The sequence below is a fragment of the Rhodamnia argentea genome, chromosome 9, assembly GCF_020921035.1.
Source record: "Rhodamnia argentea isolate NSW1041297 chromosome 9, ASM2092103v1, whole genome shotgun sequence".
NCBI classification, from domain to species: Eukaryota; Viridiplantae; Streptophyta; class Magnoliopsida; order Myrtales; family Myrtaceae; genus Rhodamnia; species Rhodamnia argentea.
In genome coordinates this window covers 1,108,457-1,136,366 of record NC_063158.1, presented here as the reverse complement: position 1 = coordinate 1,136,366, position 27,910 = coordinate 1,108,457, and the positions used below count along the sequence as shown (strand labels likewise).

The 27,910-nt window shown below is 40.7% G+C and overlaps 3 protein-coding genes across 8 annotated transcripts; all 3 read left to right on the top strand.

The window, feature by feature from the left end:
* The first annotated feature begins 423 nt into the window (after positions 1-423).
* Positions 424-4,045, top strand: LOC115740837 (zinc finger HIT domain-containing protein 2). 3 transcript variants are annotated; one of them, XM_030674452.2, is made up of 5 exons: positions 424-703; positions 1,009-1,081; positions 1,267-1,420; positions 2,916-2,957; positions 3,164-4,045. In XM_030674452.2, the coding sequence occupies exons 1-5, from the start codon at positions 624-626 to the stop codon at positions 4,042-4,044; spliced, it is 1,230 nt and encodes a 409-aa protein (XP_030530312.1). In that variant the 5' UTR covers positions 424-623; the 3' UTR covers position 4,045. The 3 variants fall into 3 exon arrangements, with proteins under 3 accessions (XP_030530312.1, XP_030530313.1, XP_030530311.1); XM_030674453.2 differs by having other exon boundaries at positions 426-703; positions 1,016-1,081; positions 2,910-2,957; XM_030674451.2 differs by having other exon boundaries at positions 426-703; positions 2,910-2,957.
* Positions 4,046-4,158: 113 nt separating this feature from the next.
* LOC115733019 (oligopeptide transporter 7-like) lies at positions 4,159-27,803 on the top strand. 3 transcript variants are annotated; one of them, XM_048284875.1, is made up of 7 exons: positions 4,159-4,281; positions 15,721-16,128; positions 16,719-16,816; positions 25,705-26,274; positions 26,377-26,632; positions 26,735-26,917; positions 27,007-27,803. In XM_048284875.1, the coding sequence occupies exons 1-7, from the start codon at positions 4,201-4,203 to the stop codon at positions 27,616-27,618; spliced, it is 2,208 nt and encodes a 735-aa protein (XP_048140832.1). In that variant the 5' UTR covers positions 4,159-4,200; the 3' UTR covers positions 27,619-27,803. The 3 variants fall into 3 exon arrangements, with proteins under 3 accessions (XP_048140832.1, XP_048140831.1, XP_048140830.1); XM_048284874.1 differs by lacking the exon at positions 4,159-4,281 and adding an exon at positions 15,175-15,504 and having other exon boundaries at positions 15,623-16,128; XM_048284873.1 differs by lacking the exon at positions 4,159-4,281 and adding an exon at positions 15,175-15,504 and having other exon boundaries at positions 15,602-16,128.
* On the top strand, positions 5,581-10,534 carry LOC115740836 (plant UBX domain-containing protein 10). Of its 2 annotated transcripts, XM_048284877.1 has the most exons (5): positions 5,581-6,593; positions 9,319-9,489; positions 9,669-9,872; positions 10,033-10,168; positions 10,365-10,534. In XM_048284877.1, the coding sequence occupies exons 1-5, from the start codon at positions 5,775-5,777 to the stop codon at positions 10,484-10,486; spliced, it is 1,452 nt and encodes a 483-aa protein (XP_048140834.1). In that variant the 5' UTR covers positions 5,581-5,774; the 3' UTR covers positions 10,487-10,534. The 2 variants fall into 2 exon arrangements, with proteins under 2 accessions (XP_048140834.1, XP_030530309.1); XM_030674449.2 differs by having other exon boundaries at positions 10,033-10,534.
* Positions 27,804-27,910: the final 107 nt, after the last annotated feature.

Genomic DNA, 27,910 nt, shown 5'->3' with positions numbered 1-27,910 from the left:
GGGCTTTTGCAATCCAATCTGCGCAAAAATTACCCTCTCTTGGGCGATGGATCACCGATACCCTTTTTATAACTTGGGCCAAAAAGCCCATGCAATCTTCTATTATCAAATGGAGGGCCCATGGACTTTGGATTTGGCCAGATAAGTGGGGACAATTGATAGGTTATCACTTAGAATGAAGACCTACAGATCCTTTGCTAAAATTTCTTGCTGACTGGGGCCGAATTGCTGAACGACTGGTCATTGCAAGGGCGCCGTTGTCGATCGGCTCGGGGACAGGCTTGCGAGCTCGGAAGGCAAAGGAGTAACGGGGCTTTCCACACCAACCAAAGAACGCACGCAGTCAGCTCGCCAGAAGGTGCGTTTATGCCCGCAGACGTTGCTTCGTGAAACCATATCGAACAAGAACCCGACCCGGCCCACGGCCCACGCACGCACAAAACGGCGGTTCCGTCTCCGTCTTTGCCCGCCCCACGAGAGCTTCACTGGGCAGGAGTACTGGAGGACTCTTCCAGTGCCTTCGAAAACACCCGCGTTCTCCCTTTTCACGACGAAGAAGATGGTGAAGTGATTAATCAATCGCAGAGAGCAACGGCCCCAACGCCGTCACCAATCAGCTTCCGATGGCCGACGCGATTCGGTCGTCCGACGATTCGCCCGCTCCTTCCCCTCTCGATCCTCCTTCCCGCACAATCTGCCACGTGTACGTCCCTTCCTTCGCTATTCACCTCCTACTGCCTTCACTTGGTTCTTTTGTTGATGGGAGTCGTCATCGGTTCAGCCGCATGATACTCGTTGCTAGGATCGATGGCGGCGTGCTTCGCTGCACTCGTTAGAGAACTTTTTGATTGGAATACTCTAGCTTTCCCTCTACTTTTTTCCCCTTTTCTTCCAGTGGGCTCATTGCACTTCTGGAGGTTTCATGGTCTTTCTGTTTTTATTTTGTGGGTCTGTTGACTTTGAACTAGGCAGCTTCTTAACGTTGTGCTTTGACCATTTCATGGATAGGTGCCAGAAACAATTCTCGCAGTATACTTGCCCTCGATGTAATTCCCGCTATTGTTCCCTGCAATGCTACAAGGTACGTAGTAATGCCTATAATGGATACTTTAAACCATGTAGCAATCGAACTCGTGCACTTTCTGGAATGAATTTTTCTTTCCAGCCGTTTCTTACTGGAAATATCCTAATTAATCAACTAATAGAACACTCTTGGGTGCCTTACCATCTCATATGATTGGTTTTTGATCTTATTCGTTGTTGCAGTCTCACAGTGTTAGATGCACGGAATCTTTCATGCGGGAGAATGTAGTTGAGGAGCTGCGCCATGTCCAATCGAACGATGTGACCAAGAGAAAGATGTTAGACATACTTAAAAGACTCCATTCAGAAGAGGAGGAGGAGAGTATGGATGAGGAAGGTATGTACCAAGATACTATTGTCTAATTGAGACTGCTCGGTAATGATTAGTGATCTACATGTTCTAAACAATCGAATTCCTCGGCAGTGTTGATTTTATGTATAGGCTACTGAGTACTGAGAGAAGTGCTGTGCTTTCTGGATGTATATCTTTTAAAAGTGGTCTATTAGGTTTATCTGAGACCTTTTTCCTGGGCTACTACTTTTCCTTTAATCTGGAACATGTTTTTATCTTTTGATGGCTGCAACAAGAAGTCACAAGTACTTTAAGTTGCCTCTTATACGAAATATGATTGATGCGCTCTTATGTAGGGGTGAGCAAATCGGATCATCCGGATCGGGACCGGTGGTCCGGTTCCCGGTTCTAGAGGGAGCGGTCCGGTTCCCGGTTCTAGGGTCCTAGGACTGGACCAATCGAATTTTTTTTTTTTTTTTAGTTACCCTCTCTTTACTTGTTAAGGTGTCCAAGAAATTTTACCAAATTGAGAAGTTATTGGCACTCTCTATTTTTTATTTTTCTATGTAGAAGTCTTTTTAGTTACACTCTATTTTATTTTTTTGAAAGTAACCAATTTCATGTGCTCCATGTTAGGAATGACGCATATTTTTTTTTTGCATGTGTCCGGTCCAACGGAACCGCCCGGGAACCGAACCGGACCGGTGGTCCGGTTCCCGGTTCCGGAAAATTGAAAACCGAGACCACCGGTCCGGTTCTCGGTTCTTGAGGGGAACCGGACCGGACCGGGAACCGATCACCCCTACTCTTATGGCAACATGAATTGCATATTAAGATTTAAGACTACAAGAGATGGTTGCCGGTTGCATTTCTGTGGAACATAGAAAAGTAACTGATTGCTGTAAAGTCTTTGGTGAACCTCATGACAAAATGTGTCTGACCTGCCAACTCGAGCATAAGGAAGTGGGTGCTCAGTGCTAAAACCTTCTCTCAGTTTTGTCATCCTTTTACAAGTCTCTCATGGTTATCATGTAATGTCTTTTGTATAGTGAAAGCATTATCACTTAGAGAAAGATATCAAATAATCAAATGGTAGAGACCTGAGACCCATGGCTTATTGTTAGCATCAAGCTGCTTGTATACTGTTTCATGTGGGGTATGCTTTTTCTCAAGTGCCAAACATGCAAATTTTGAGAGATTTAATTTCTACCAAGTTTCATCCATAGCTATAGCCAATCCTTTATATACTGAAACTGGTGATTGTGCTTGGTTACTCTTGGCAAACAAGAAATATGAAGCCGAGTTGGGGTGGCATAGAGGTGAAGATTCGGAGCCATAAAGTAGAGTAAAAGACCAATGGCAATAAACTTTCTTTTCTAATTCTGTAAATTATGGAAGGAAATTTAGATTCTGGTATCAGTGTTATATGATGATAGGAAAAAGATGACAGTCTAGGGTCCTGAATGAGAGATTTATTCTGGCCTTTTACTTTTTGCACACAAAAGATTTTAACTGATTTTTTGTTTGATGGTAGGTGAAGATTCAGGTCTCTCCGAGGAGATTATAGAAAAGATTTCATCAGGTACTATTTTGCCTCAATGGAAACAATGTTTTGGATATGATGCTTTTGTGTTAGTCAGGTTTTTCTCCCCTTAAGCTATGAATCATATTGCGAAATTAAAAAATTTGATCATGAAATGTGGTACTGTTACTCATAATGTTATGCATACTCTTGCATTTGCACTTTGTGGGAGATGATGCAAGCTGTGATGCTATGGCAATGCTCAGGTGGACAGATTAGTTTGGATGATCTATCTGCTGAAGAAAAGAAACGGTTTCACAGAGCTGTGGCATCTGGAGAACTGAGCAGGATGATTGATCCATGGGAACCATGGTGGTTAAAGCCTTCCGCTGGAAAAATACGTCTTAGCCAAGACGGGACTCAGCTTGTTCAACCGCTTGCTAGGAAAGAAGAATCAGGGTTATCAGAAGCTGATACTGATGGTTCCTGTTTGAGTGATATTCCTCCTGGCCCTGAAACTCCATTACTGCCACTTAGCAAGCTTAGCTCAACACCGCCCTCTCCACTTCTAGCTGTCCACCTTGTTGACATCATATATAGTTACTGCTTCACGGTTCGCCTCTACAATGGAGATTGCAAGGCAGATGCATTGGGTTCGTTGATGGTCATTCTGAGTGTGTCTTCTGTCCTGGGTCAAAGTGGGCAGCCAGAAACCATGCTTGAAGCTTTATCTTATTGCCTAGAGCAGACTTGTTCTCCAGCTTATCGGCATGTGGGTGGCTTAAAATTTGGGATGGCTCTTATTGACGATGTTGTGAGTGTCCTTTCTCTCGGGACCCCTTCTTTGATCTGCCTTCTTAGCGACCTTCAGAGGCTTGTTCAGGCTGGAGAGAGGGAAATGAAGCTAGAGAAGCCGAAGAGATCAAGGAGGACAGAAGTCAAGAATAAGCTTAAGCTCGCAGAAAGGAAAGTTTATTTCGCCATGTGTTGGGTCCATGAACAGCCCGGGGAGGCTTGGCCTGCCTTGGCAACAATTGTAGCTGCCGAGAAAAAGGCAGTTCTCGTTCATGAAGACGGCAAAAGGGTAGGAAAAAGTAGTGACGAAGACATAATCCGGGGGAAGACTTTGGTCGAGGAGGTTGAGTAAGGCTGTGTTATTTGCTTAAGAGTTTTGACCATTTGCGTTGGCATTTTCTCACGTTGCAGTGTTGTATTTGAAGCTGCCATTCCAGTGCGACCTGTTGGTTATATAGGTGCATATCCTGTCCATGTCGGGATCTCAGGAAAGAAATCTTGCGTCCTTATGGTTTCTTACTTTCTGTTGGTTGGGATGCACAGGACGAAACCAAGGCGAAAGTCTCTGGGATCAAGAGTGAAGAATGTAGTCTGGAGCATAAATTACAGGTGGGAGATCTTATCTGTATCTAGGACTCGAGTCTGGAAAGAATATATGTCCATAGTTGAGCTAGATTGAAAGTCTTGAGGAGTTACGGATTCTTTTGTATAGCCATGGAGATAACTCTTGAGTACGCTTACTGAAAAAAGGAGCTTACATCTGGATGATTGCGTTGTCCAATTATAATTTGACTTTCTTATTGAAGTAACATTCTCGCAATTATGTCATTAGAGTTATGTATTTGCCATTTCTCAACGTTCAAACTCTCTTTTTCGATTCATTCCTTCGAATGGTCTAACATGACATGTATATGTTACCATGCCGTGACTAGACCCGGGTGGGGTTAACCCGCTAGATCTGTTCAACACGAACCGGCTCGAAAGGCAAGACGAGCGAATTCAGGTAAACAATCTCCTTTCCATGAGATTGATACTCAATCCGAAGTTGGACGTTGATGAAATTCAATGTCGATCGGAATGTATGTGGGAGACGATATAATCTGGATTGGGCCTTGGCCACGTCCGTTTCGCATCTGCCAATTCCCAGACATGGGATGCTTTACCGACAAACTTGTCGTTTCTCATTTAAAACTTGGGAAAAATAAAAAAAAAGGCCTGAAATCCTTATGTTTTCTCAAATAAGGGCTAAAAGTGAATACTTTTTCAAAAAAGGATCCAAAGTGATATAATACGTTTCAATTAAGGGCCTGAAATGGTCATAATATTTCAAAAAAGGCTCTAGCTTGAAGGGCGATTTCGTCATTTCATATTTTAATTTTTTTATTCATTTTTTTTTCTTTTCCCTAATTTAAAAAAAAAAAAACAATCATCGGCGGGAGGGCTACCCCTCCCGCCTGTGGCCACCGCCCCACCGCCCTCCGGCGGTGGGGCGGGGGCGGCGAAGGCTAGCAAGATTGTCCAACTTTTTTTTTTTAAACAGATAACAAAAAGTATAATAAAGAAAATTAAATAAGTAAAAAGACTAAAATATCCTTAAATTAAGTTTTTTTTAAAGTTTTATGGTCATTTCAAGCCCTTATTTGAAACAATATTCACTTGAGGTCCTTATTTGAGAAAACATGAGGTCTTTGGGCCCTTTTTTGAAACAATGTTCACTTAGAGTCCTTATTTGAGAAAATAGGAGGATTTCGGGCCTTTTTTTGGATTTTTTCCTTAAAACTTCCGTAAAACCAGTGGGGTGGCATTTTCGTTATTTCACGCCGACCTTGAGGGCAGTTTCGGTTTTTCAGCACCTCGCGCAATCAATACCACACCACCTTCTCCCAAAAGGAACACTCCAGTCGTTGGTTCCGACCCAAAGCCCGAGTCGCAGAAGACGGAGGAGCAGGAGGAGTTCGCGCGCAGTCTCGTCTCGTTGTTTGTATTTCGCATCTCTAGCGGTCTACGATCTCTCTGCAATTTTGAGAAACCACCGGACATTTCTCCTGCAAATCGCTCATTTCGTCGATAGAGGGAGGAATTATGGGCGATATATCCGATAAAGTGGCGTATTTCCAAGCGATCACCGGCCTCGATGATGCCGATTTATGTACGGAGATCCTCCAAGCCCATGGCTGGGACCTCGAGCTCGCGATCTCCACCTTCACCGGCTCTAATACCCCCGACGACCCCCCCTCCGCATCCGCCGCCGCCACCGCTACCACCACCTCGGCTTCCGCCCCTGCGGACGCGAGCTCCGGTTCTCAGCAGCTGGCGGTCGAGCCACCGTCCACCGCCGGGGGGCCTAGCCTGACGTGGAGGCTGATCACCTTGCCGGTTTCGGTGATTTCTGGCGGTTTAGGGTTAGTTTCCGGCGCGATTGGGCTCGGGATGTGGATAGCGGGTGGCGTCCTGTCTTATTCCCTCGGGATGGTAGGGTTGGGTTCCGGCTCGGGACGAAGTGGCGGTGAGGCCTCGTCGCGGTTGGTCTCAGTGTCCGCCGCGGCAGCTGAGGCTATGGAATTCGTGGCTTCTTTCGAGAGGGAGTATGGGACGGCAGCGCTGAGGCCGAATTTCGTGTCCGAGGGTTTTATGGATGCCCTGCAGCGGTCGCGGAACGATTTCAAGTTGTTGTTCGTGTACTTGCACTCACCGGATCATCCGGACACACCGCTTTTCTGTGAGCGGACCTTGTGTAGTGAGGCATTGGCGGCTTTCGTGAATGAGAATTTCGTTGCGTGGGGTGGGAGCATAAGGGCCAGTGAAGGGTTTAAGATGAGTAATAGTTTGAAAGCGTCACGGTTCCCCTTTTGCGCTGTGGTTATGGCTGCGACTAATCAGAGGATTGCTTTGCTTCAACAGGTACTTCTATCTTGCTCTTAATTGTTGATATAGAAGTGCAGGGCGATTTCTTCTTTTAGAGTGTCTTGAACAGAAAAGGGTTAAGCTGTTTATAGTAATCGTGATCCAAGTGTGAAATATGTTTGATCATGAGAGGTTGTTTTAGTTGCCTTAGTAAGGTGTAGAAGCAGTCGCAGTGAATAATCTGTGTACTGTTTTAATTCTCAAAGTACTTGCTTATTGCTTGGCTTGTTGAAGGAGAACAGACTTGTCCTCCAAAATTTGACAAAAGAGGGGATAGGAGGTTTTGAGCAAGGTAAAAAGGAACATAGGTTAAGTGGCATGTGGGATGGATAGTTCTTTATCATGTTGGTAACATTGGTTGATTGGTGAAGCCTTTTTCCTTCGACCAGAAAATGGTGGAGGGGCTTATAGCTTGCTCTGAAAACCAGCTTTTCGTTCTTGAGAAGGCAGAAACCGTCCCTCGGAAGAAGCATTTCGAGCATATTATTTTGTTGAGTGATTTTGCAAGGTTTTAAGAGTATAGACATGATTCTATCCCCTATAGACTGCTAGGTGGTAGAACAATGGAAAAGACACCCTGGGGAAACATAGAACGTAAAGGTTGGGCTACTTTGCCAGTTTGGTACTTCATGGGTCGGTTAGGTGATTAAGGTTTTGTTTTGAGGGAAAAAAGAATCTGTCTTGATCCATTCACATCGAAGGTAGGTAGTTGATTTCACTCGCATCCTTGTTTGTTATGACTGGAATTGTTAATGTTAGATCAGGTGTTGTCTGTTGGAATTCAAACCACCCTCATATCAAAATATCGTCTTGCGTTAGTGAGGTTTATACTTGATTTCTGGTCATAGTCCATTGTAAGTGGCAGAAAACCACTAGAAGTGCTTTTAGGAACTTCGTCATCTCTGTAACCTTTACCAAGATACAGGCCAGTGCTCTTAGTTCTTTATGTTGTCCATATATTGTTGAGATTGGTAATTATGTCTGCTCCTACGAGTGATAATGATATCTTGCTTGTTCTTTCTCAATCTAAATTACGATGCTTTCCTTGTTTATTTTCTCTTCCGACTTCTTTCTAGTCTTTGATTCATGTGCTTATTGAGCTTTATTCTTGCAATCGCTGCTTCTCTTTTAAGTTCCATGCTTTGGTGGTTCAATGTTTAGGGGGCAGGAGCTTGAATAGCTGACGGCAGTCATGTAATAGCTTAAGGATTGTTAAACAATGTCTGCGAAGGCATATGCTTTGAAACTTTCTCTTTTGCTATTCTTCAGTATCCTAGGACATTATCCTGGCCAATGCGAAGGTTTCATAAATAGGTCTCGGCTTGTTCTGATATAGTACTCTTGTGTAAATAGGTCTTGGCTTGTTCTGATATTCTTCTTTTTCTATATGTTTTCACTGTAATGTCAAGGCTTTTTGTATGATTTTAGAGTCAGCTTTTTCATGGTGGGACGCAGCAATCTCAATATGTTGTTGGTTGGTGCCATTATGTTACAATGATGGTGTTCTGGATGTGTGCTTGTTCTGGTATTCTGCACTTGGGGACGGTCTTTTTCCAATTGCTGATTTAACTGGTTAATTCTACTATTTGGTTTCACACATCATGTAAATGGGGCATAGAAACTATTGGAGACCTTTGATGGTGATTTTGGAGTCAATGTTATTTATGTGATGACTTGTTAACATGGAAACGTAGCCTGACAAGTTTTTGGCCCCAGAACTCTAAATGACTGGGCATGTGTTGAACTTATTATTGTCATATAGGTTCTTAAGTTTCTGAATTGACCCCTTTTCCGCAAAATGTTTGAAACATAAGAACAGAGCATGAGAATAAGATAGATAAGAACCATACGTGACACGACATTAATTGGCCCATGAACAATTGAGACCTGGCTATGTTATCATGTAAGAAGGTAAATAACTATTAAACTATTAGGGAGAGGAAATATCTGTAAAGCCCAGACAAAATCTATAGACAAGTTATGTGGGATACTTTTAACTCAAGATAATTGCCCAGCCAATACAGTCTCGATTCAAAGAGCTTATGAAATTATTCTGAAGCGGTACAAAAAGCATTGAAATTTCCAATTTTTGCGTTTTCAGTTGAGACTCTCTTTGGTTTGAAGTTTTAGTACCAACTACCTAAAAGCATATATTGCTTGGACATGTTCACTTTATTGTTTTGGCATTAGTTTCCTTGTTGTTTCCTCAAAAGCATATGAGTAGTCATGTCATGAGGAACTAGTTTTGCATTTGAAACACAGAAATTTGTCAATTTGTCTGCCATGATTTTGTTTTTTTCTATTCTGTAAGTATGCTGTGGACTTTCTATTTGTTATAGAAGTAGTGTTGTAGACTGTAGACTATTGCCTTCTGAGGGGTTGCCTCTTCCTCCCTCATCATCTATTAGTTACACTCTAAATTCCTCAGAAGAACAACTCTTGGTATTGCTTGCAGATAGCCAGGGAAATTTCATCCCTGATTGAGTTTTGAATGTTCCCCACCTTCATATATGTGTACACAATTAATGGCTTATGTCTGTGCTTGTCATCTTGTATCAATAGTCTCTCTGCTCTCATTTTTAGGGAAAAAGAATGTAGAGTTTTCAATCAAATATTTTTAAGATGGGAGGATTAAGGCTTCCTCATGTCAAAGTCCCTCTCTGTTAATTCAGATTTGTGGTTCTTTTACTCATAAATCAAGCTTATGTATTTACTCTTGCAGGTCGAGGGCCCAAAATCACCTGAAGAAATGCTTATGATACTGCAGAGAGTGCTGGAAGAAAGTGGCCCCGTTCTTATTTCAGCCAGACTCGAAGCAGAAGAAAGAAGGACTAACATGCGGTTGAGGGAGGAGCAAGATGCCGCTTACAGAGCAGCTCTTGAAGCAGATCAGGTAGCTTAGTGGGTGAATTAGTTTCAGTTTCTTTCGGGTTTTTTGTTATGGTTAGTAGGAGACTGATTCTTATTATCTTGCTAGAAGGATTTATTTGATCAATGGTTGTCCTTGTGGTGCCTGCTGGCACTCCCGGTTGCCCTGACAATCTCCTTTTTGCCCTTTATTTTCCTTATCAGGCTAGGGAACAGCAGAGGAGAGAGGAGCAAGAGCGTTTAGAGAGAGAAGCTGCTGAAGCTGAAAGGAAGCGCAAAGAGGAAGAAGAGGCTCGTGAAAGAGCAGAGCGTGAAGCCGCTGAGACAGCAGCCGCGCTAGCTAAACTTCGGGAGGAGAAGGCCTTGTCTCTTGGGGCTGAACCTGAAAAAGGACCAAATGTAACTCAAGTAAGTTTCTTTTGCTTCCTGTGAAGTCTTCCTCCTTTGTTGTTATTCTTAGGATTATACAATCTTAATGGCTTTGTGTCCTCTTAGTACTTTGACATTTTTGGGGAGTGGAAATTTCTTCTCCTTGCTGAATGTCTGTGATTGGGTGTTGATTGACTAGGTGTTGGTGCGATTTCCTGCCGGAGAACGCAAAGAGCGGAGATTTCAGAGTGATGCTACGATACAGTCGCTGTACGATTATGTCGATTCTTTGGGTTGCTTGGACATGGGGAATTACACTTTAATCTCCAACTTCCCTCGAGTGTCCTATGGTTCGGACAAGTTCTCGTTGTCATTGAAGGAAGCAGGATTGTATCCTCAAGCCAGCCTTTTCGTGGAGCTAAACTCGTGAGGAGAACCTGATATCATGCTTTGTGATTAGTCGCACTCCCGTAAGGAAATTGCAGTAGATGATGTTATATTCGCATGCTTTCCTTTACCAAGTTGATAGATCTCACATAGATGTTCCTTTTTGCCTTTTTCATGTGCTCCTCGTATCTTCTTTTTTGGGCAACATTGTGTGCTCCTGTTTCTCGGTAAATTTCTGGTTCGATCGATCAGCTGTCGCCGACTGAAATAATGTTTGGTTTTGCTCCTAATTTTGCATTGGGGATTGCTGGTTAGCTTCTGTTATTATATAGCGAGCATAGAATTATCCATATATGGGATCCATTTCTTGAATGCAAAAGTCAATTAAAATGGTGAGAAGGATAATCGTTCTCAAATGCTTTAGTTGTATATTTTTAGTATGCGCTACGCACAAGTGCAACGGATTTATAAGTTATAAAATATTTAAGTAAAAAATCATGGAAAGTGTCAAAATTTGTGTACGGTATTTATTTTAGTTCCAAAATTTTTCGTTTGCTCACTTAAATATCAAATTAGAGGAATTTCAGTCAAATTAATTATGTGGCATTTATTATTAAATTTTGGATATTATGTGGTAAAATGATTTTTTAAAAAATTCAGTCAACATGTTCTGAACTTAAAAATAAGTTGATTTTTAAAATTAAATTAGGTTAAATTAATAAATAAGCTAAAAAAATTAAAATAAAAGAAGCCCTCTCCCCGCTGCAACTCCTTTCCTTTTCTTTCTTGTTAATTTTTTTTTTTAGTTTTTAGCTTAATTTTTAATTTTTTTTTATTGCGGAGTAGATCCTCCGACAAGCCACTTAGGCTTGAGTTATTAATAAAAAGATGTCATGTCGAATTTCCGGTCGAGCAGATCGGAATTGGCACTTAAGTAGTCTTTCTTAAAAAAAGTTGACACTTAAATGAACCCAAAAGAAAAATTTTGGCATTAAAGTGAGAGACGTATATAAATTTTAACATTTTTAATGTTTTTTTGCCAAAATATTTCTGAACTTGGTGATGATCGCATGATGCACTCGCCATCCTTTGTTTCTCTTTCGACCTTCCAAAACTACAATCACATTAGTCGTCGTCTCACCTTAGCCAATAGAGTAAAAGGTTTTCGGTACTTATATTTTCCCAATTAACAGTTTTTTTTCTCTCTTTGTCGAAAAGATACTTTATTTATAACATTAAGAGTTCGAAGGAGAACGGTCCAAAGTAGGGGCATCCAAACAAACAAGATCCCAAAGGAGTTGGGGGTGTTTTAACAATCAATATGAAGAAAGTGAATCTACACAGACAGGCTTTGGCGATGACATCAGCTGACTCGGTTGTCCATTCGGCTGTAGTGGAGTATGTGAATATCTTTATAGAGGCCCAACAGAAAATAGGCCTCCAGCATAATTGCTTTAACCTCCTACCAAGCCTTCTCTGATTCAAGAGTAGCTTCAAACCACGCTCAAAGAGTCAGAGAATACTCGCTCTGTCTCAAATTCTTGGAAGTACCATCATTTCAAGGCAATAATTTTATATTTCAAAGTTTTTTTTTTCTTTTCTTTTCCTGAAATTCTTCAAAAAAAAAAAAATAATAATAATTTGGAATTTGAAAAAGTTATAAAATTTCTTGTCCTTACGAATTTGTGAGGTCCACATTAATTTTTACCCTCGTATTGAGTGCCAATGCTAGCCACTTCCCGCTCGATATATCTTCACTTTTTTGGAATATGACGACGGAATCAGTCGGGGCTTAATGTTCCTCGTTAATTTTCCGAAGGTTGTCAATGTGTATCTTCGTTCCTTTCCAATTTTTTTTTTCGAATTAATATCACAAAAAACTTAAAACTGATACATCCGTGATAAATTTACCTCAATCTATTTTTTAAACATAAAAAATTTCCAAATTGGTACACTTCTGACAAATTTACTCAAACTATTTTTTTATCACAATAAATCCCAAATTGGTACAGAAAAATTATCCCAAACTATATTTCTTACTACCAAAAATCTCAAACCGGTATACATTATAACATTTAGCAACAAAAAAATCTTTAATGTATCTCTCTTTTATGCGAATCATTTGTTGAACAATAGAATCCATGAAAAAATCTTCCCTTTCTTGTTAATAGGTGGAATAAGCCCCATCTATCATACCTAGCGTAAGGGAAGTGTGGAAAGGTAGTTATATAATTCAATTGATTTATGGTTGAGAGATTCAAATATTATAACTCAAGCACGTCAGGAAGGCTATGCAATTGTTGAAAGCACAACAATTGAAATAGATAGTCAGTATTGGTGTCATATCTGTAGAAAAGCTAAGAGGGACTCACATCCCCGTATTCCCACATTATAGAATAGGGTATGTGAAGATACGTTGCTAGATGCTCAATTTCATTTTGCCATTGAGGCCGAAACCCTTTTCCCATTTTGCATAAATGATCTATTCTATTTGTATAGATATAGGGAAAGGGGAGTGATAAATTTACCTAAATAAATTTTTTGACTACCAAAAATCCCAAACTGGTATACATATAATAAATTTGCCCTTTGTTAGTTTTCGTTAAATCAAGTTAATATTATGAAATTCCAAATTGATACATCCGGAAAAAAAGATAAAAATCCCAAACCGGTATACTCATTAACTGGTACGTGTCATTCAACTCAATAATTTGATAGTAAAATTTAACGAAAAAATAATTGAGGTAAAATTTGTCACAATGAGTTTGAGGTAAATTTGTAACTAGATATATCGGTTTAGAATTTTTTATGATAAAAAAAATAATTTGGGATAAATTTATCGTATGTGTACCAATTTGAAATTTTTTATGATATTGACCCTTTATTCATAAACACAAGTTAGGAATAAAATTTAGTGAATCGACGAAACCTGAAAATAATAAATTCTCTTATGAATTTTGTGACAACAATTAAGGTTCTAGACGACCATTTCAGATAAACCTTGGTGGTCCTCGGTTTCAGAAAAATGGTCAACTCTGCTATTTGAAGGACAGGACAGGGCAGTAAAGAGAACAACAAAGTTAGTTGAAGGTTCCATCTATCTAACTGACCGTCAACCGTCCTTTTTTTTTTTTTTTGACAATTTTTTCTTTGGTATATTTTGACAAATTCACAACTGCTGCATTTGCATCATCAAAATGCTTATCTTGGCCGAAATCAGACCTCTAATTAAAATGGTTACTTACCTCTTTTTTGGAAAGTTTCCGAACTCCCAATTCAAAAAGCGCAACATGAAACTATTAGTAACAAGCTTTCAAAATGCACAAGAGATCGAGTTGATTGGACCTCAAGAAGCAGGAGCAATTGATGATCGAAAGTTTGGTTACACTTTTAAGAGACGTGATTAGACTTGGTGTTTTTTGAGATTACCCTCTCACTGGCAGATTTTACCATAAAACCATCGGTTTCATGTGAAATGATAAAAAGTTGAGCATCTCACTTGATTCCAAAGATGAGAGGCCCAGATGGATTAGGGGTTTGTTAGTCATATCGATATTTTTGGAAGACCGCATTTTTTGATGTGTGCTACTTTGAGGCGTGTGATCTCTTTCATTAACAAGAAGCAATCTTGGGAAGATTACCGAACGATTCGATCACCGCTCGATACTAAACCGCATTTCAAAAGATTGATAGGACTAGATAGGATATGATAAGAAGTTCAAAGAATCTCCTATTATACTCACATAAAAGTAATTATCTACTTTTAGTGAACTGCTAATTTAAAGTTAGATAAGCAAAGGCAAAACTAGGCTAAGATTGACTCTATTTTGCCGAAATATCATGATGGTTTAGAAATAATTTAGTGATGTGATGTGTTCTGATGAATGAATTATTATTGAGCAAAGGTTTGTGCCATCTAAATTTGGGCACATCATCGACAAAGCGGACCCCGTAGAGTCGGGGGTCTTGATTTGGAGTTGAATTCTTTGAAAATGACCGACTGGCCTTACTCATTGTCTTGTTAAGTGAGTAAACAAGTACTAAATAATCTAATTGTTCAATACCTTTCCACAAGTTGAAGATACACTCATGAAAGCCATCCAAGAGAGTTACCTTAAAAATCGATGATAAACCGCGAGGTTTTCATAACATGCCAATACCCTTTTCGGATGTTGAAAATGTTCAAACAGTTAAAGAACGAGGGGCATGAACTCGTGACATGCAAAACAATCGATTAAAAAATAAGGGTGTGAAGATATCCAATTTTATGACTAGAGACCCCAACCTGGCGCTACCGAAGAGGAGGCCACAGGTGATGGTGGCCGTAGTCGGGGAGGCGGCCCCCTGCCAAAGAAGCGGCCCGGCGTAGCAAAGAGACCGCCCAATGCGATGAGAGGCGGTGGTTGTAAGAAAATTTAGTTCTCCTCATGTCTACTCTCTTGAAAAATCCTATATTAGTCCATGCAACCCCCTCCTTAGAATATTTTTATCTTGGCTATATCCCCTTTTATCATATCTTGAATAGCTACTAAACATAGGATATAATAATATATATCATATCCTAGCTTACATCTAAACAACCAAATGCAGTCTAAGAAATCCACAAACCCAATGACCCTACAAAAAAATAAAAAAAAATAAAAAATAGTGATACCCATCAAATTGTTCTTATTGTCAATATATATTTTTTCACCGCGATGTCTATACGAGATACAGCAAGACTCAATCTATGAAATTACGCGAAAAAGGGAATAAATGAAGCACCTATCAAGATTCTTCAACGTCATCTTCAATTTTTTTCATAGGCTACTTCATCGTCCTTTCTTCTTTTTGCTCGTTATGAATTCTTTTGCTGGGGTTAAAAGCTGTCTGAAGTCTAACCGAAAAAGAGTCAACTGTTAGCGAAGCCCACGTGGTTCAGATTCTGCAACAACTCATCTTTCTCCGTTAGCCTCTCCTCCTCCTCTGCTGAATCTTCCACTCACGGACAGTAGAACAATCAAAACTACAACTCAACTGTCTCTTTCTCTCTCTCTCTCTCTATCTACCCACCCTCTTCCATCTTCCTTTCCATTTTCTGTTTAGACCCAGAAATTCTAATACCGCTTTACATAGTTAACCTGCAGAATCTCATTTTTTGGCATCTCATATCACACTGATTCAGCCCAGAACAGAGATTAAAAAAAAAAAAACAGAGGAATGTACAGTTGACCTTTAGAGAGAGAGAGAGAGAGAGAGAGAATAATGGAAGAATCACCAGGTGAAGAAATCAGAGCTCCTCTCCGTGAGTCCTCCTTCATCCCCATTTCTTTATCTCTCTCTCTCAAGCTCCTTCCTTTGTGATTCATCTTCTTCCCATTGTTTCTTGCAAATCTTTGAAGTCGGGAATCTTGCTTTTGCAGTATCCAAGAATGGGGACTCCATCGACCCCGCCACGCCGTCCTCACCGACTCTGGACCGGGTCGTCGAAGAGCCGGAGGAGAACTCGCCGGTCCCGCAGGTGGCGCTGACAGTGCCGACCACCGACGACCCGTCCCTCCCCGTGCTCACCTTCCGGATGTGGGTCCTTGGGACGTTGTCGTGCGCGCTGCTCTCGTTCCTCAACCAGTTCTTCTGGTACCGGACGGAGCCACTCACGATCACGGCCATCTCGGCGCAGATCGCCGTGGTGCCACTCGGCCGGCTCATGGCGGCGAGGATCACGGACCGGGTGTTCCTCAAGGGGACCCGGTGGGAGTTCACGCTGAACCCGGGCCCGTTCAACGTGAAGGAGCACGTGCTCATCACCATCTTCGCCAACTCCGGCGCCGGCACGGTGTACGCCATCCACGTGGTCACGGTGGTGAAGGTGTTCTACAAGAAGCACATCACCTTCTTTGTGTCCTTGATTGTGGTCATCACCACCCAGGTTTGAATTCCCTTTTATTTTTCCTTTTTCTTTCACCAATCTTTTATTTTACGACCTATAAAAAAAAAAAAAAGCATTCTCGCAAAATTATTTTTGTTCTTAGAAATTTTCATGTGAACATGGTTAGGTTAAGGCGATATGGCGTGAGGGTTGACCATGTGATTGCGTAAGAGTCAAGTGATTTTCAATAGCTTTGTACGCAAGTTTGGTACATGTTTAGGCTCCGTTTATTTCGCAGAAGATAAATGACTCGCAAAATACTTCTTTTTTTTCTTTAAAATTGTTGCTTATACTGCTTACAAATATACATGAATTGAAAAAAAAAATTCGATTTTTTGCGAAATAAAGGGAACAACAATCGTGAATGAAATTTAGCGGCTTTACAACTTGACAGAGAAACTTTATTTAGGGGAAAATGATTCACCTTGATGAATGCTAATTGACAGTCTAACAACTTGAAAATGTTGATTCTCTTTCGTTATATGGTTCCAAGGATAGTGGAAATTGCTTTTTTCATTCATTGAATATGTAATGTTTGGGAGGGGACAATGGTAGACTGATGGTGTGAAGATGGGGGGTTTGAATGGTAGGTGTTAGGGTTCGGATGGGCGGGCATCTTCAGAAAATACTTGGTGGAGCCTGCGGCCATGTGGTGGCCAGCCAACCTTGTTCAGGTCTCCCTATTCAGGTACAATTTTATTTTTTAGTTACTTTACCATATATATCACACACGTATATATACGTCATTTGTTACAGCGAAGGAAAAGGGTGAACGACAATGTTTCAATTTTAAAAAATTTCCATTATATACAACACAAAATGGCCAGCCTCCATGTCAACGTTTTTCGGCATAAATTGATCGAATGAATTGAATTGATACAAATGCAATAAGCTTAAAAATGTTTTGGAGCATTTTATCGACATATTCCAAATAATATGTGATGAGACATGATTTAAATGTCTTGCCATTTGTATTGCTCTCTAATCTGTCTGGGGATCTATAGAAGATATAGGAATGGTTGGTGTGGAATCTTTGAGAGTGATGGGTCGTTTCATTTGAATGATGGTGTTTTGGTACGTATGACTGTATTGTATGAGGACAATTCCGGCTTGTGTCTTTTCCGAGGTTGTCTTCAGTTAGGGTGTGAGTACCCACAACTAGACATGGCCGGTTCCGTGGAACCGTCGGTTCGGATTCAGGAACTGGCGGTTTCGGTTCCACGAAAAGTTGGAACCGGAACCGGCCCTTGAAAATACTGGTTCCGGGTCGGTTCCCGAGGCGGTTCTGGTTCCGATTCGGAACCGGTGGTTCGGGGCCGATTCTTTCCGGTAACCCGGTTCCTTTTTTAATTTTAATTTTTAAAATAATAAATAATAAAATAAACATAATAAATTATAAATTATAAAATATAATCAAATTTTACATTGTAATAAAATGTGGAGAAAAAAGAGAGAGAGGAGGAATGAGCTTGAATTTAATGAATTATCATTAAACGTCTACATATCTTCTTGGGGATAGAAGAATCAAAGCCCGTGTAGTTCTTTTACCTTTGATATCCCCAATTTATCTCATCGTCAATCGTCGCTACCCGTTGTGGTACCCGTGGCGGTGGCATCTCCACAATCCTCGCTAAAAAATTCGTGTTCTCGATCCAACTCTTGGTGTCGAAATTTCGCCCTCGTCTAATCGTCGACATAAGCTTGAGCTTCTACGGACTCCGGGCTTAATCTTGAACGGCGAGAGTCCAAAACTAATCATCCAATGTTAAATGCTTATTCAACTGCAACCGTTGAAAAAGGGGTTGCTAATATACGGCGTGCGATGAGGGCGAGAACCGGTTAATCAATTTGGTGACTCTTCCACCACTTTAGGATTTCGAAATCCGTACTATGTTCTGCATCACGAAACTCAAATTGAGTAGTTAAATATTTTTCTAATTCAGAAATACTACATGTTGCCCCTTTTTATTTTTTATGCCTACTCTTGAGCATATTATATCCTCTACTAAGTGAACTACCACCTTCGCTATGTGAGGCAATAAATTGTAAAGATCCATAATCACTTAAACCATATCTACTACAAAACTCTCCATATAATACTACTATAGATTCTTTAACATCTCATTGTATTTTTGAAATATCTATTGAATCTTCCAAATGTAAACAATCATGATAATACACATTCAAATAATCTAGTAAACCGTCTAATTTAATACGTGGATAAAAAATAATATCAATTAAATAAACAAGAGGAATTTGGAAATAATAATGCAACCATTTTTCTCGCATTACTAAAATAGTTCGAGCTAATTCAATATCATTTTCATATTCACTAAAAACACTACCAATATTAACACACTATATTAAAAATAAATGTGTAGTAGGATAATAAATACAAGATAAAGTCTTAGTAGCATCATTAAAAATTTTCAAAAAATCTAAATTTTTTTTGCAACGTCCCAATGTTGCGGAAGTAAAGTAATTTCGGGAATATTTTGTGAAATAAACATACATAATAAATATTTGTAATCAAAAGTTTGCCGAAGCAACTCGTAGGTAGAATTCCAACGAGTCGGAATATCTTTTGGAAATCTTTTTGCCCTTCTCCCATGTTGTTTACAAAATTTTCCCCATACTTTCATAAAATGGGCACGACTCCATAAAAATTTAATTGCACCCTTTATTGGGGCGAGAGAAGTGTCAAGAGTTCGTAAACCATCTTGTACACATAAATTTAAAACATGGCAAACACATCTAATGTGAAAAAATTGTCCACCAAAAGAGGGTTTGCAAATATTTTCTAATTCGGGAATAGAAGCGGTATTTGCGGCGGCATTATCAAAACCAATTGAAAATATTTTATTTATCAAATTATATTCTTCTAAAACTTGCATAATTATTCTATAAATATTATGAGCCGAATGTCTTTCATCAAAAATTCGAAATGCAATAAGTCTTTTTTGAATGGTTCAATCATTACCTATTTAATGACACGTGACACCCATATAAGAATGAATTTGCCAAGAATCACTCCAAATATCGATACCTATATGCACACGTCCATTGAATTCCGCAAAAAATTTTGCTAAAGATTTTTTTCCTTTTTATAAAGATGAAAAACTTCGCGTTTAAGAGTATTTTTTGGAATAGTTAGTGCTTGCGGAACCAACGCAGTATTTATCAAATATTTCAAATTAAAATTTTCACCAGTAGTAAACGGAGCATGATCAAGGGCAACATATTCAGCTAATGTTTATTTATAAAGTGCACCGATGTAACGGAATAAAAGATAATGATTAGAATTGGCGTATCCGGAAATTTGTTGTTGCGTATTGTCGATCTCCACTTGCGTTGGATTTTTTTTATCGGATGCCGACGGAATGTTCCATAGCCATCTCCTTTCGTAAATTTATATGTTTGCGAACAATATTTACAATTTATATTATACTTACCTTCGCCTTCATCACGTACTTTGTCGAAGTGTAGCAACAAGTCGGATGTACTATCTTGGCCCTTCCGTTTCGGCTCATTTGCCATTAACGTTTCTTCGACACCGGTAGGAGGATGAAGACTTTCTTGTGTTGGGATGTGCTCGACGTTCGAAATCGGGACAATGTTGATATTATTGTCGTTGTCTTCCCAATATGCATACTCATGAGGATCATATTTAGGAATTGGATATTCGGAATCTTCCATAGTCATCTTGCCCTTTCCAGCATTTTTGCTTCCACTTGCCATTTTTTAGAGAATTGATCGGAAATCCGATTGAGAGAATTGAGGCGAGATTGAGAGAATTGAGAGAATTTGAGCGAATTGAGAGGATTTAAGAGAATTTGAGAAAATTGTTGAGAGGATTTGTGAGAAAAATGAAAGAGGGAGGATAGGTATTTATAAGTAAGAATTAAAAATAATTCAATTTTTTTTTTAACCAACGGCCCAAAGAGGCGTTATGTGTATGTATGGGGAGGGGCGGTGGGGCAAAGAGCCTAATGGTTCTTTGCCCCACCGGCTCATATCTTTTTTTTTTTTTATATAACGGGTTGGAACAGGAACCGGCCCGATCAACGGGCCGGCTCCGGGCCGATTCCGGGCCCACGGTTCCATATGGCCATGTCTACCCACAACTAGACATGGCCAATATGGAATCGTGGGCCCGGAACCAACCTGTTGATCGGGCCCACGGTTCCATAATTGTGGGAACCGGCCCGGAACCGCTTGTTGAGAGAATTGAGAGAATTTGAGCGAATTGAGAGGATTTAAGAGAATTTGAGAAAATTGTTGAGAAAATTTGTGAGAAAAATAAAGGGAGGATAGGTATTTATAAGCAAGAATTAAAAACAATTCAATTTTTTTTTTAACCAACGGCCCAAAGAACCGTTGTGTGTATGGGGGTGGGGCAAAGAGCCCAATGGTTCTTTGCTCCAACCTACTCATGAATCTTTTTTTTTTTAAAACGGGAATGGGATACCCGATCAAATCTCCCTAGTCATGCGGTTCGGCCACCATTTCCATATGGCCATGTCTACCCACAACTAGACATGGCCAATATGAGAATCGTGATCGGAAATGCCGTTGATCGGGCCCACGCCATAATTGTGGGAACCGGGATCTCGTTGAGAGAATTGAGAGAATTTGAGCGAATTGAGAGGATTTAAGAGAATTTGATAAAATTGTTGAGAAAATTTGTGAAAAAAATGAAAGGGGGAGGATAGGTATTTATAAGCAAGAATTAAAAACAATTCAATTTTTTTTTAACCAACGGCCCAAAGAACCGTTGTGTGTATGTATGGGGGGGGGGGGCAAAGAGCCCAATGGTTCTTTGCTCCACCGGCCCATATCTTTTTTTTTTTAATAACGGGCGGAGAACCGACCCCGAGGCGGCCCACGGCCATATGGCCATGTCTACCCACAACTAGACATGGCCAATATGGAATCGTGTTGATCCACGGTTCCATAATTGTGGGAACCGGCCCAACCCTTTGAGAGAATTGAGAGAATTTGAGCGAATTGAGAGGATTTAAGAGAATTTGATAAAATTGTTGAGAAAATTTGTGAGAAAATGAAAGGGATGATAGGTATTTATAAGCAAGAATTAAAAACAATTCAATTTTTTTAACCAACGGCCCAAAGAACCGTTGTGTGTATGTATGGGGGGGTGGGGCAAAGAGCCCAATGGTTCTTTGCCCCACCGCCTCATATCTTTTTTTTTTTTTTAATAACGGGTCGGAACAGGAACCGACCCGATCAACCGGCCAGCTCCGGGCCGGTTCCGGGCCCACGGTTCCATATGGCCATGTCTACCCACAACTAGACATGGCCAATATGGAATCGTGGGCCCTAACCACCTTGATCGGCCCACGGTTCCATAATTGTGGGAACCTATTTCGACCCGTTATTAAAAAAAAAAGGATATGGGCCAAACTTGGGCCCCACCGCCCCCCCCCCCCCCACACACACACACACACACACACACACAACGGCTCTTTAGGCCATTTGGCCGTTGGTTAAAAAAAATAAAAATTGAATTGTTTTTAATTCTTGCCTATAAATACCTATCCTCCCCATTTCATTTTTCCCACAAATCCTCTCAATAATTCTCTCAAATTCTCTTAAATCCTCTCAATTCGCTCAAATTATCTTAATCCCGCCTCAATTCTCTCAATCGGATTTCCGATCAATTCTCTTAAAAATGGCAAGTGGAAGCAAAAATGTTGGAAAGGGCAAGATGACTATGGGAGATTTTGAGTATCCCATTCCCGAATATGATCCTCGTGAGTATGCATGTTGGGAAGACGAGGATGATAATATCAACATTGTCCCGATTCCGAACGTCGAGCACATCCCAACACAAGAAAGTCTTCATCATCCTATTGGTGTCGAAAAAACGTCAACGACAAATGAGCCGGAACGGAAGGGCCGAGATAGTACATCCGACTTGTGGCTACACTTCGACAAGGTACATGATGAAGGCGAAGGTAAGTATAATATAAATTGTAAATATTGGTCGCAAACATATAAATTTACGAAAGGAGATGGCTACGGAATATTCCGTCGGCATCTGACGAAAAAAATCCAACGCAAGTGGGGATCGACAATACGCAACAACAAATTTCCGGGTACGCCAATTCTAATCCTCATCTTTTATTCCATTACACCGATGCACTTTATAAACAAATATTAGCTGAATAAGTTGCCCTTGATTATGCTTCGTTTACTACTGGTGAAAATTTTAATTTGAAATATTTGATAAATACTGCGTTGGTTCCACAAGCACCAACTATTCCAAAAAGTACTCTTAAACACGAAGTTTTTCATCTTTATAAAAAAGGAAAAAAATCTTTAGCAAAATTTTTTTCGGAATTCAATAGACGTGTGCATATAGGTAGCGATATTTGGAGTGATCCTTAGCAAATTCATTCTTATATGAGTGTCACGTGTCATTGGATAGGTGATAATTGGACCATTCAAAAAAGACTTATTGCATTTCGAGTTTTGATGAAAGACATTTGGCTCATAATATTTATAGAATAATTAGGCAAGTTTTAGAAGAATATAATTTGATAAATAAAGTATTTTCAATTGGTTTTGATAATGCCGCCGCAAATACCACTTCTATTCCCGAATTAGAAAATATTTGCAAATCCTCTTTTGGCGGATAATTTTTTCACATTAGATGTGCTTGCCATGTTTTAAATTTATGTGCACAAGATGGTTTATGAACTCTTGACACTTCTCTCGCCCCAATAAAGGGTGCAATTAAATTTTTATGGAGTCGTGCCCATTTTATGAAAGCATGAGGAAAATTTTGTAAACAACATGGGAGAAATGCAAAAAGATTTGCAAAAGATATTCCGACTCGTTAGAATTCTACCTACGAGTTGCTTCGGCAAACTTTTGATTACAAATATTTATTATGTATGTTTATTTCAAAAAATATTCCCGAAATTACTTTACTTCCGCAACATTGAGACGTTTGCAAAAAAAAATTTAGATTTTTTGAAAATTTTTAATGATGCTACTAAGACTTTATCTTGTATTTATTATCCTACTATGCATTTATTTTTAATAGAGTGTGTTAATATATGTAGTGTTTTTAGTGAATATGAAAATGATACTGAATTAGCTCGAACTATTTTAGTAATGCGAGAAAAAATGGTTGCATTATTATTTCCAAATTCCTCTTGTCTATTTAGTTGGTATTGTTTTTGATCCACGTATTAAATTAGACGGTTTATTAGATTATTTGAATGTGTATTATCATGATTGTTTACATTTGGAAGATTCAATAGATATTTCAAAAATACAATGAAATGTTAAAGAATCTATAGTAGTATTATATGGAGAGTTTTGTAGTAGATATGGTTTAAGTGATTACGGATCTTTACAATTTACTGCCTCACGTAGCGAAGGTGGTAGTTCACTTAGTAGAGGATATAATATGCTCAAGAGTAGGCATAAAAAATAAAAAGGGGTAACAGGTAGTATTTACGAATTAGAAAAATTTTTAACTACTCAATTTGAGTTTGATGATGCGAAATATAGTACTGATTTCAAAATCCTAAAGTGGTGGAAGAGTCACCAAATCGATTGACCCGTTCTCGCCCTCATCGCTTGCCGGATATTAGCAACCTTTTTTTCAACGGTTGCGGTTGAACAAGCATTTATCGCCGGAGGATTAGTTTTGGACTCTCGCCATTCAAGATTAAGCTCGGAGTCCGTGGAAGCTCAAGCTTGTGTCGACGATTGGACAATGGCGAAATTTCGACACCAAGAGTTGGATCGAGAACACGAATTTTTTAGCGAGGATTGTGGAGATACCACCGCCACGGGAACAACAATGGGTAGTGACGATTGACGATGAGGTAAGTTGGGGTTATCAAAGGTAAAAGAACTACACATGCTTTAATTCTTCTATCCCCAAGAAGATATGTAGGTACTTAATGATAATTCATTAAGTTCAAGCTCATTTCTCCTCTCTCTCTCTTTTTTCCCCATATTTTTATTACAATATACAATTTGATTATATTTTATAATTTATAATTTATTATGTTTATTTTATTATTTATTATTTTAAAATTAAAATTAAAAAAAAGGAATCGGGTTACCGAAAGGAATCGGTCCGGAATCGGAACCGGCACAGAACCACCGGTTCCGGTTCGGAACCGGAACGGGTATTTTCAAGGGCCGGTTCCGGTTCCAACTTTTCGTGAAACCGGAACCGGCCATGTCTACCCACAAAGCGTGGGACATACAAAAATCACATTTATCAAACTTTTCCCACGAGAAAGAATAAGAAAATTCCAAAGATGAAAATGAGACCATCTCACGAGGAGGCCTTAACCCCACTTTGTCTAGGAGCCCAATGTTGAGCTACAAATGGAACTCCTAGTGTCACTCTAATTTCCATGTACATTTTTTGTTGTACAATAACCCAACAAAATTGTTGGGGTCGTGTCGAGCGGTAAAACGATTGAGATTTTGCTCCTCAACGAGCGTGAGATCTCGGGTTTGACTCCTACGTGAGACTAGGAATTAACTCCTTGTGAAAAAGCCCTCGCTCTTTACGGGAATGACCTACTTTTGATCGAACCGAGAAGGTAGACGCAGTTTAGTGCGCCAAAGTTGCTCGAGATATCGCATCTGATAGCCGAAACAAAAAAAAAATGGGAAAAAGAGAGGAAAGAGGCTTGGTTTCTTGATCACTTATGGCGATCCAGCTCCTTACGTGAATGACCTACTTTTAATGGTTGGTTTGATTAGTCGGGGTAGACTGTCTGCTTTCAGATATCAGCTTCTTTCATTTCTCAATTCGTCCCAAAGGTTAGGCAGGCATTTCCCCAGGAAAAGTACAGAAAAGGGCAAAAAAAAAAAAGGTCTCGGTAAGAAGATGCCAAAGCAAGAAACTCCGTGATAACAACTTTGCTAACATAACAATTTTGACTGACTCTGAAAATAATGGCATATTGTGAAACCCACAATAATTTTAATTAATTATTGTTTTTTTTTTTTTTTGTGATTCAGAATGGACTGTGTCTTACAGTCACCCAAGATTGTTACATAATCAATTTCTCAATTTGGGTTTGTTAGCAAAGCAGTTTTTGGGTGAATGTGAAAATATCAGCATATTGTAAGCCATAAATTCTCAAAAGAGTGGATCCCACGACAGTTTTGATTAATCATGCATGAGAGTTTCCGATGCTGTTTTCTTTTGCTAATAGACCCTTTTTGTGTAACCATCATTTCTGAAGTTCTGATTCACCGAGCGACATGAATGAGTCTAATCTCTTCCTAATGGAAGATTCTCTGCAGAACTGTAACAGAAGAATAAGAAATGGGCAGTGGTGATCTTTCATGGACTTGAACGAAGTAATTTTGCCTATTGAAATTCGCTCGTCGTCTAGAGGCAAAGTTATGATCTTTGGTTCTAGCGGTATAAAATGAAAATCTTCTGGTCAGTTATCAGTTTGTGATACACGTAAGCATGCTAATGTTCTTCAGGTTTGTGCATTGAGAGACTTTGGTTCAAATTTTGGTATCTTGTCTCCAATGCTTCATGTATTTACTTTTAAATCGCAGGGCGCTTCATGAGAGAGAGGAGCGGCCGAAGGGCGGCGTGACACGGACCCAGTTCTTCCTGATCGCCTTCATCTGCAGCTTCGCATACTACGTCTTCCCAGGCTACATCTTCGAGATGCTCACCTCCCTATCCTGGATCTGCTGGATCTTCCCCAAGTCCGTCCTGGCCCAGCAGCTCGGCTCGGGCCTCTATGGGCTTGGGATCGCAGCCGTTGGGCTGGACTGGTCCACCATCTCCGCCTACCTCGGGAGCCCGCTCGCCAGCCCGTGGTTCGCCACCGCCAACGTGGCTGCCGGCTTTGTCTTCGTGATGTACGTGCTGACTCCGATCTGCTACTGGCTCAATGTGTACAAGGCCAAGACGTTCCCAATATTCTCGGACGAACTGTTCACTTCTACTGGCCAGGAGTACAACATCTCCAGCATCATCGACTCCAATTTCCACCTCAATCTCACCGCGTACGAGGAGGAAGGACCTCTCTACCTCAGCACATTCTTCGCCATGACCTATGGGGTTGGCTTTGCTTCACTCACCGCCACCATCGTTCACGTTCTTCTCTTCCACGGAAGGTAATACGGAAGTGAAATTTTACTTAGCCCATGGAGATCAGTTTGTTCACGCCGTGCAGAAATTTTTCACTTCAAAAGTTCAAATCAATATCAAATATGCAGGGAGATTTGGGAGCAGAGTAAGGCAAGTTTCCAAGAAAAGACAGCTGATATACACACAAGAATGATGAGGCGGTACAGGCAAGTCCCGGACTGGTGGTTCTGGTGCATCCTGGTGGCGAACATTGCAGCTACCATCTTTGCCTGCGAGTACTACAACTCTCAGCTTCAACTCCCGTGGTGGGGTGTCTTGCTGGCTTGTGCGATCGCCATTGTCTTCACTCTTCCCATCGGCATCATCACTGCCATCACGAATCAGGTAAAATCCCTTCTTGTGCAGCGGCGCAAATAAAAAGAGGCGGTTCGCACATTGTCAATTATCTGATTCCTTTTTTGTTTTGTTTTTCTTCCTCTGCCACAGACTCCGGGGTTGAATATCATCACCGAGTACATAATCGGGTATATTTACCCGGGATACCCAGTAGCGAATATGTGCTTCAAGGTGTATGGGTACATAAGCATGACGCAGGCCATCACCTTCCTGCAGGACTTCAAGCTTGGTCACTACATGAAAATCCCTCCCAGAACAATGTTCATGGCTCAGGTAATTTTATCGGCCTCCTCCATCTTTTTGGCTAGGACTCTAGGAAAATTTTCCAACGCACTCTGAATGTTGATCCTTTAGTTCACCAGGTGGTGGGGACTCTTATAGCTGGGTTCGTGTACCTGGGCACAGCGTGGTGGCTCATGGAGACGATCTCCGACATCTGCGAGACGACCTCCTCGAGCAGCCCCTGGACGTGCCCAAGCGACACAGTCTTCTACGACGCTTCGGTGATCTGGGGCCTGATTGGGCCGCGGAGAATCTTCGGCGACCTGGGCACCTACGGGGCCATCAATTGGTTCTTCCTAGGAGGAGTGATTGCGCCCCTACTGGTCTGGCTGGCCCACAAGGCCTTCCCGGAACAAGAGTGGATCGGGCTCATCAACATGCCAGTCCTGATCGGGGCAACGGGGTATATGCCACCGGCAACGGCCGTGAACTACACGACGTGGGTCATTGCGGGGTTCCTATCCGGGTTCGTGGTGTACCGGTACCGGCCGGACCTGTGGAAGAAATACAACTATGTGCTCTCTGGGGCACTGGATGCTGGGCTTGCATTCATGGGGGTGCTACTGTACTTGTGCTTGGGGCTTGAGAGCATTGATTTGGACTGGTGGGGGAATGATTTGGATGGGTGTCCACTGGCTACATGCCCTACCGCTGCAGGAGTTGTGGTGGAAGGCTGCCCTGTTTTCACTTGAAGAGCGAGGCGGCCTCTGTCAAAAGTATCTTGTACATAGTCTCCAAGAAGAGCAAATGGATTGATTGGGGATTAGGAATACAAATAACAGAAAGTCCTCCATGGAGGAGAAACATTGATGGTTTCAAAATTTCATTGTTCTTTACTGAGATACAAATCAAAGAAACCGGCGAGACGTTTCTTCGATTTCAGAGGTGTCAAGTGCGCTGCTTTGCGATGTGGGCACCCGGTAAAAATAATGTACGCGCAGCTGTAAAAACCACCAAGTAAAATGATCTAAGTCCGTGGAAGTA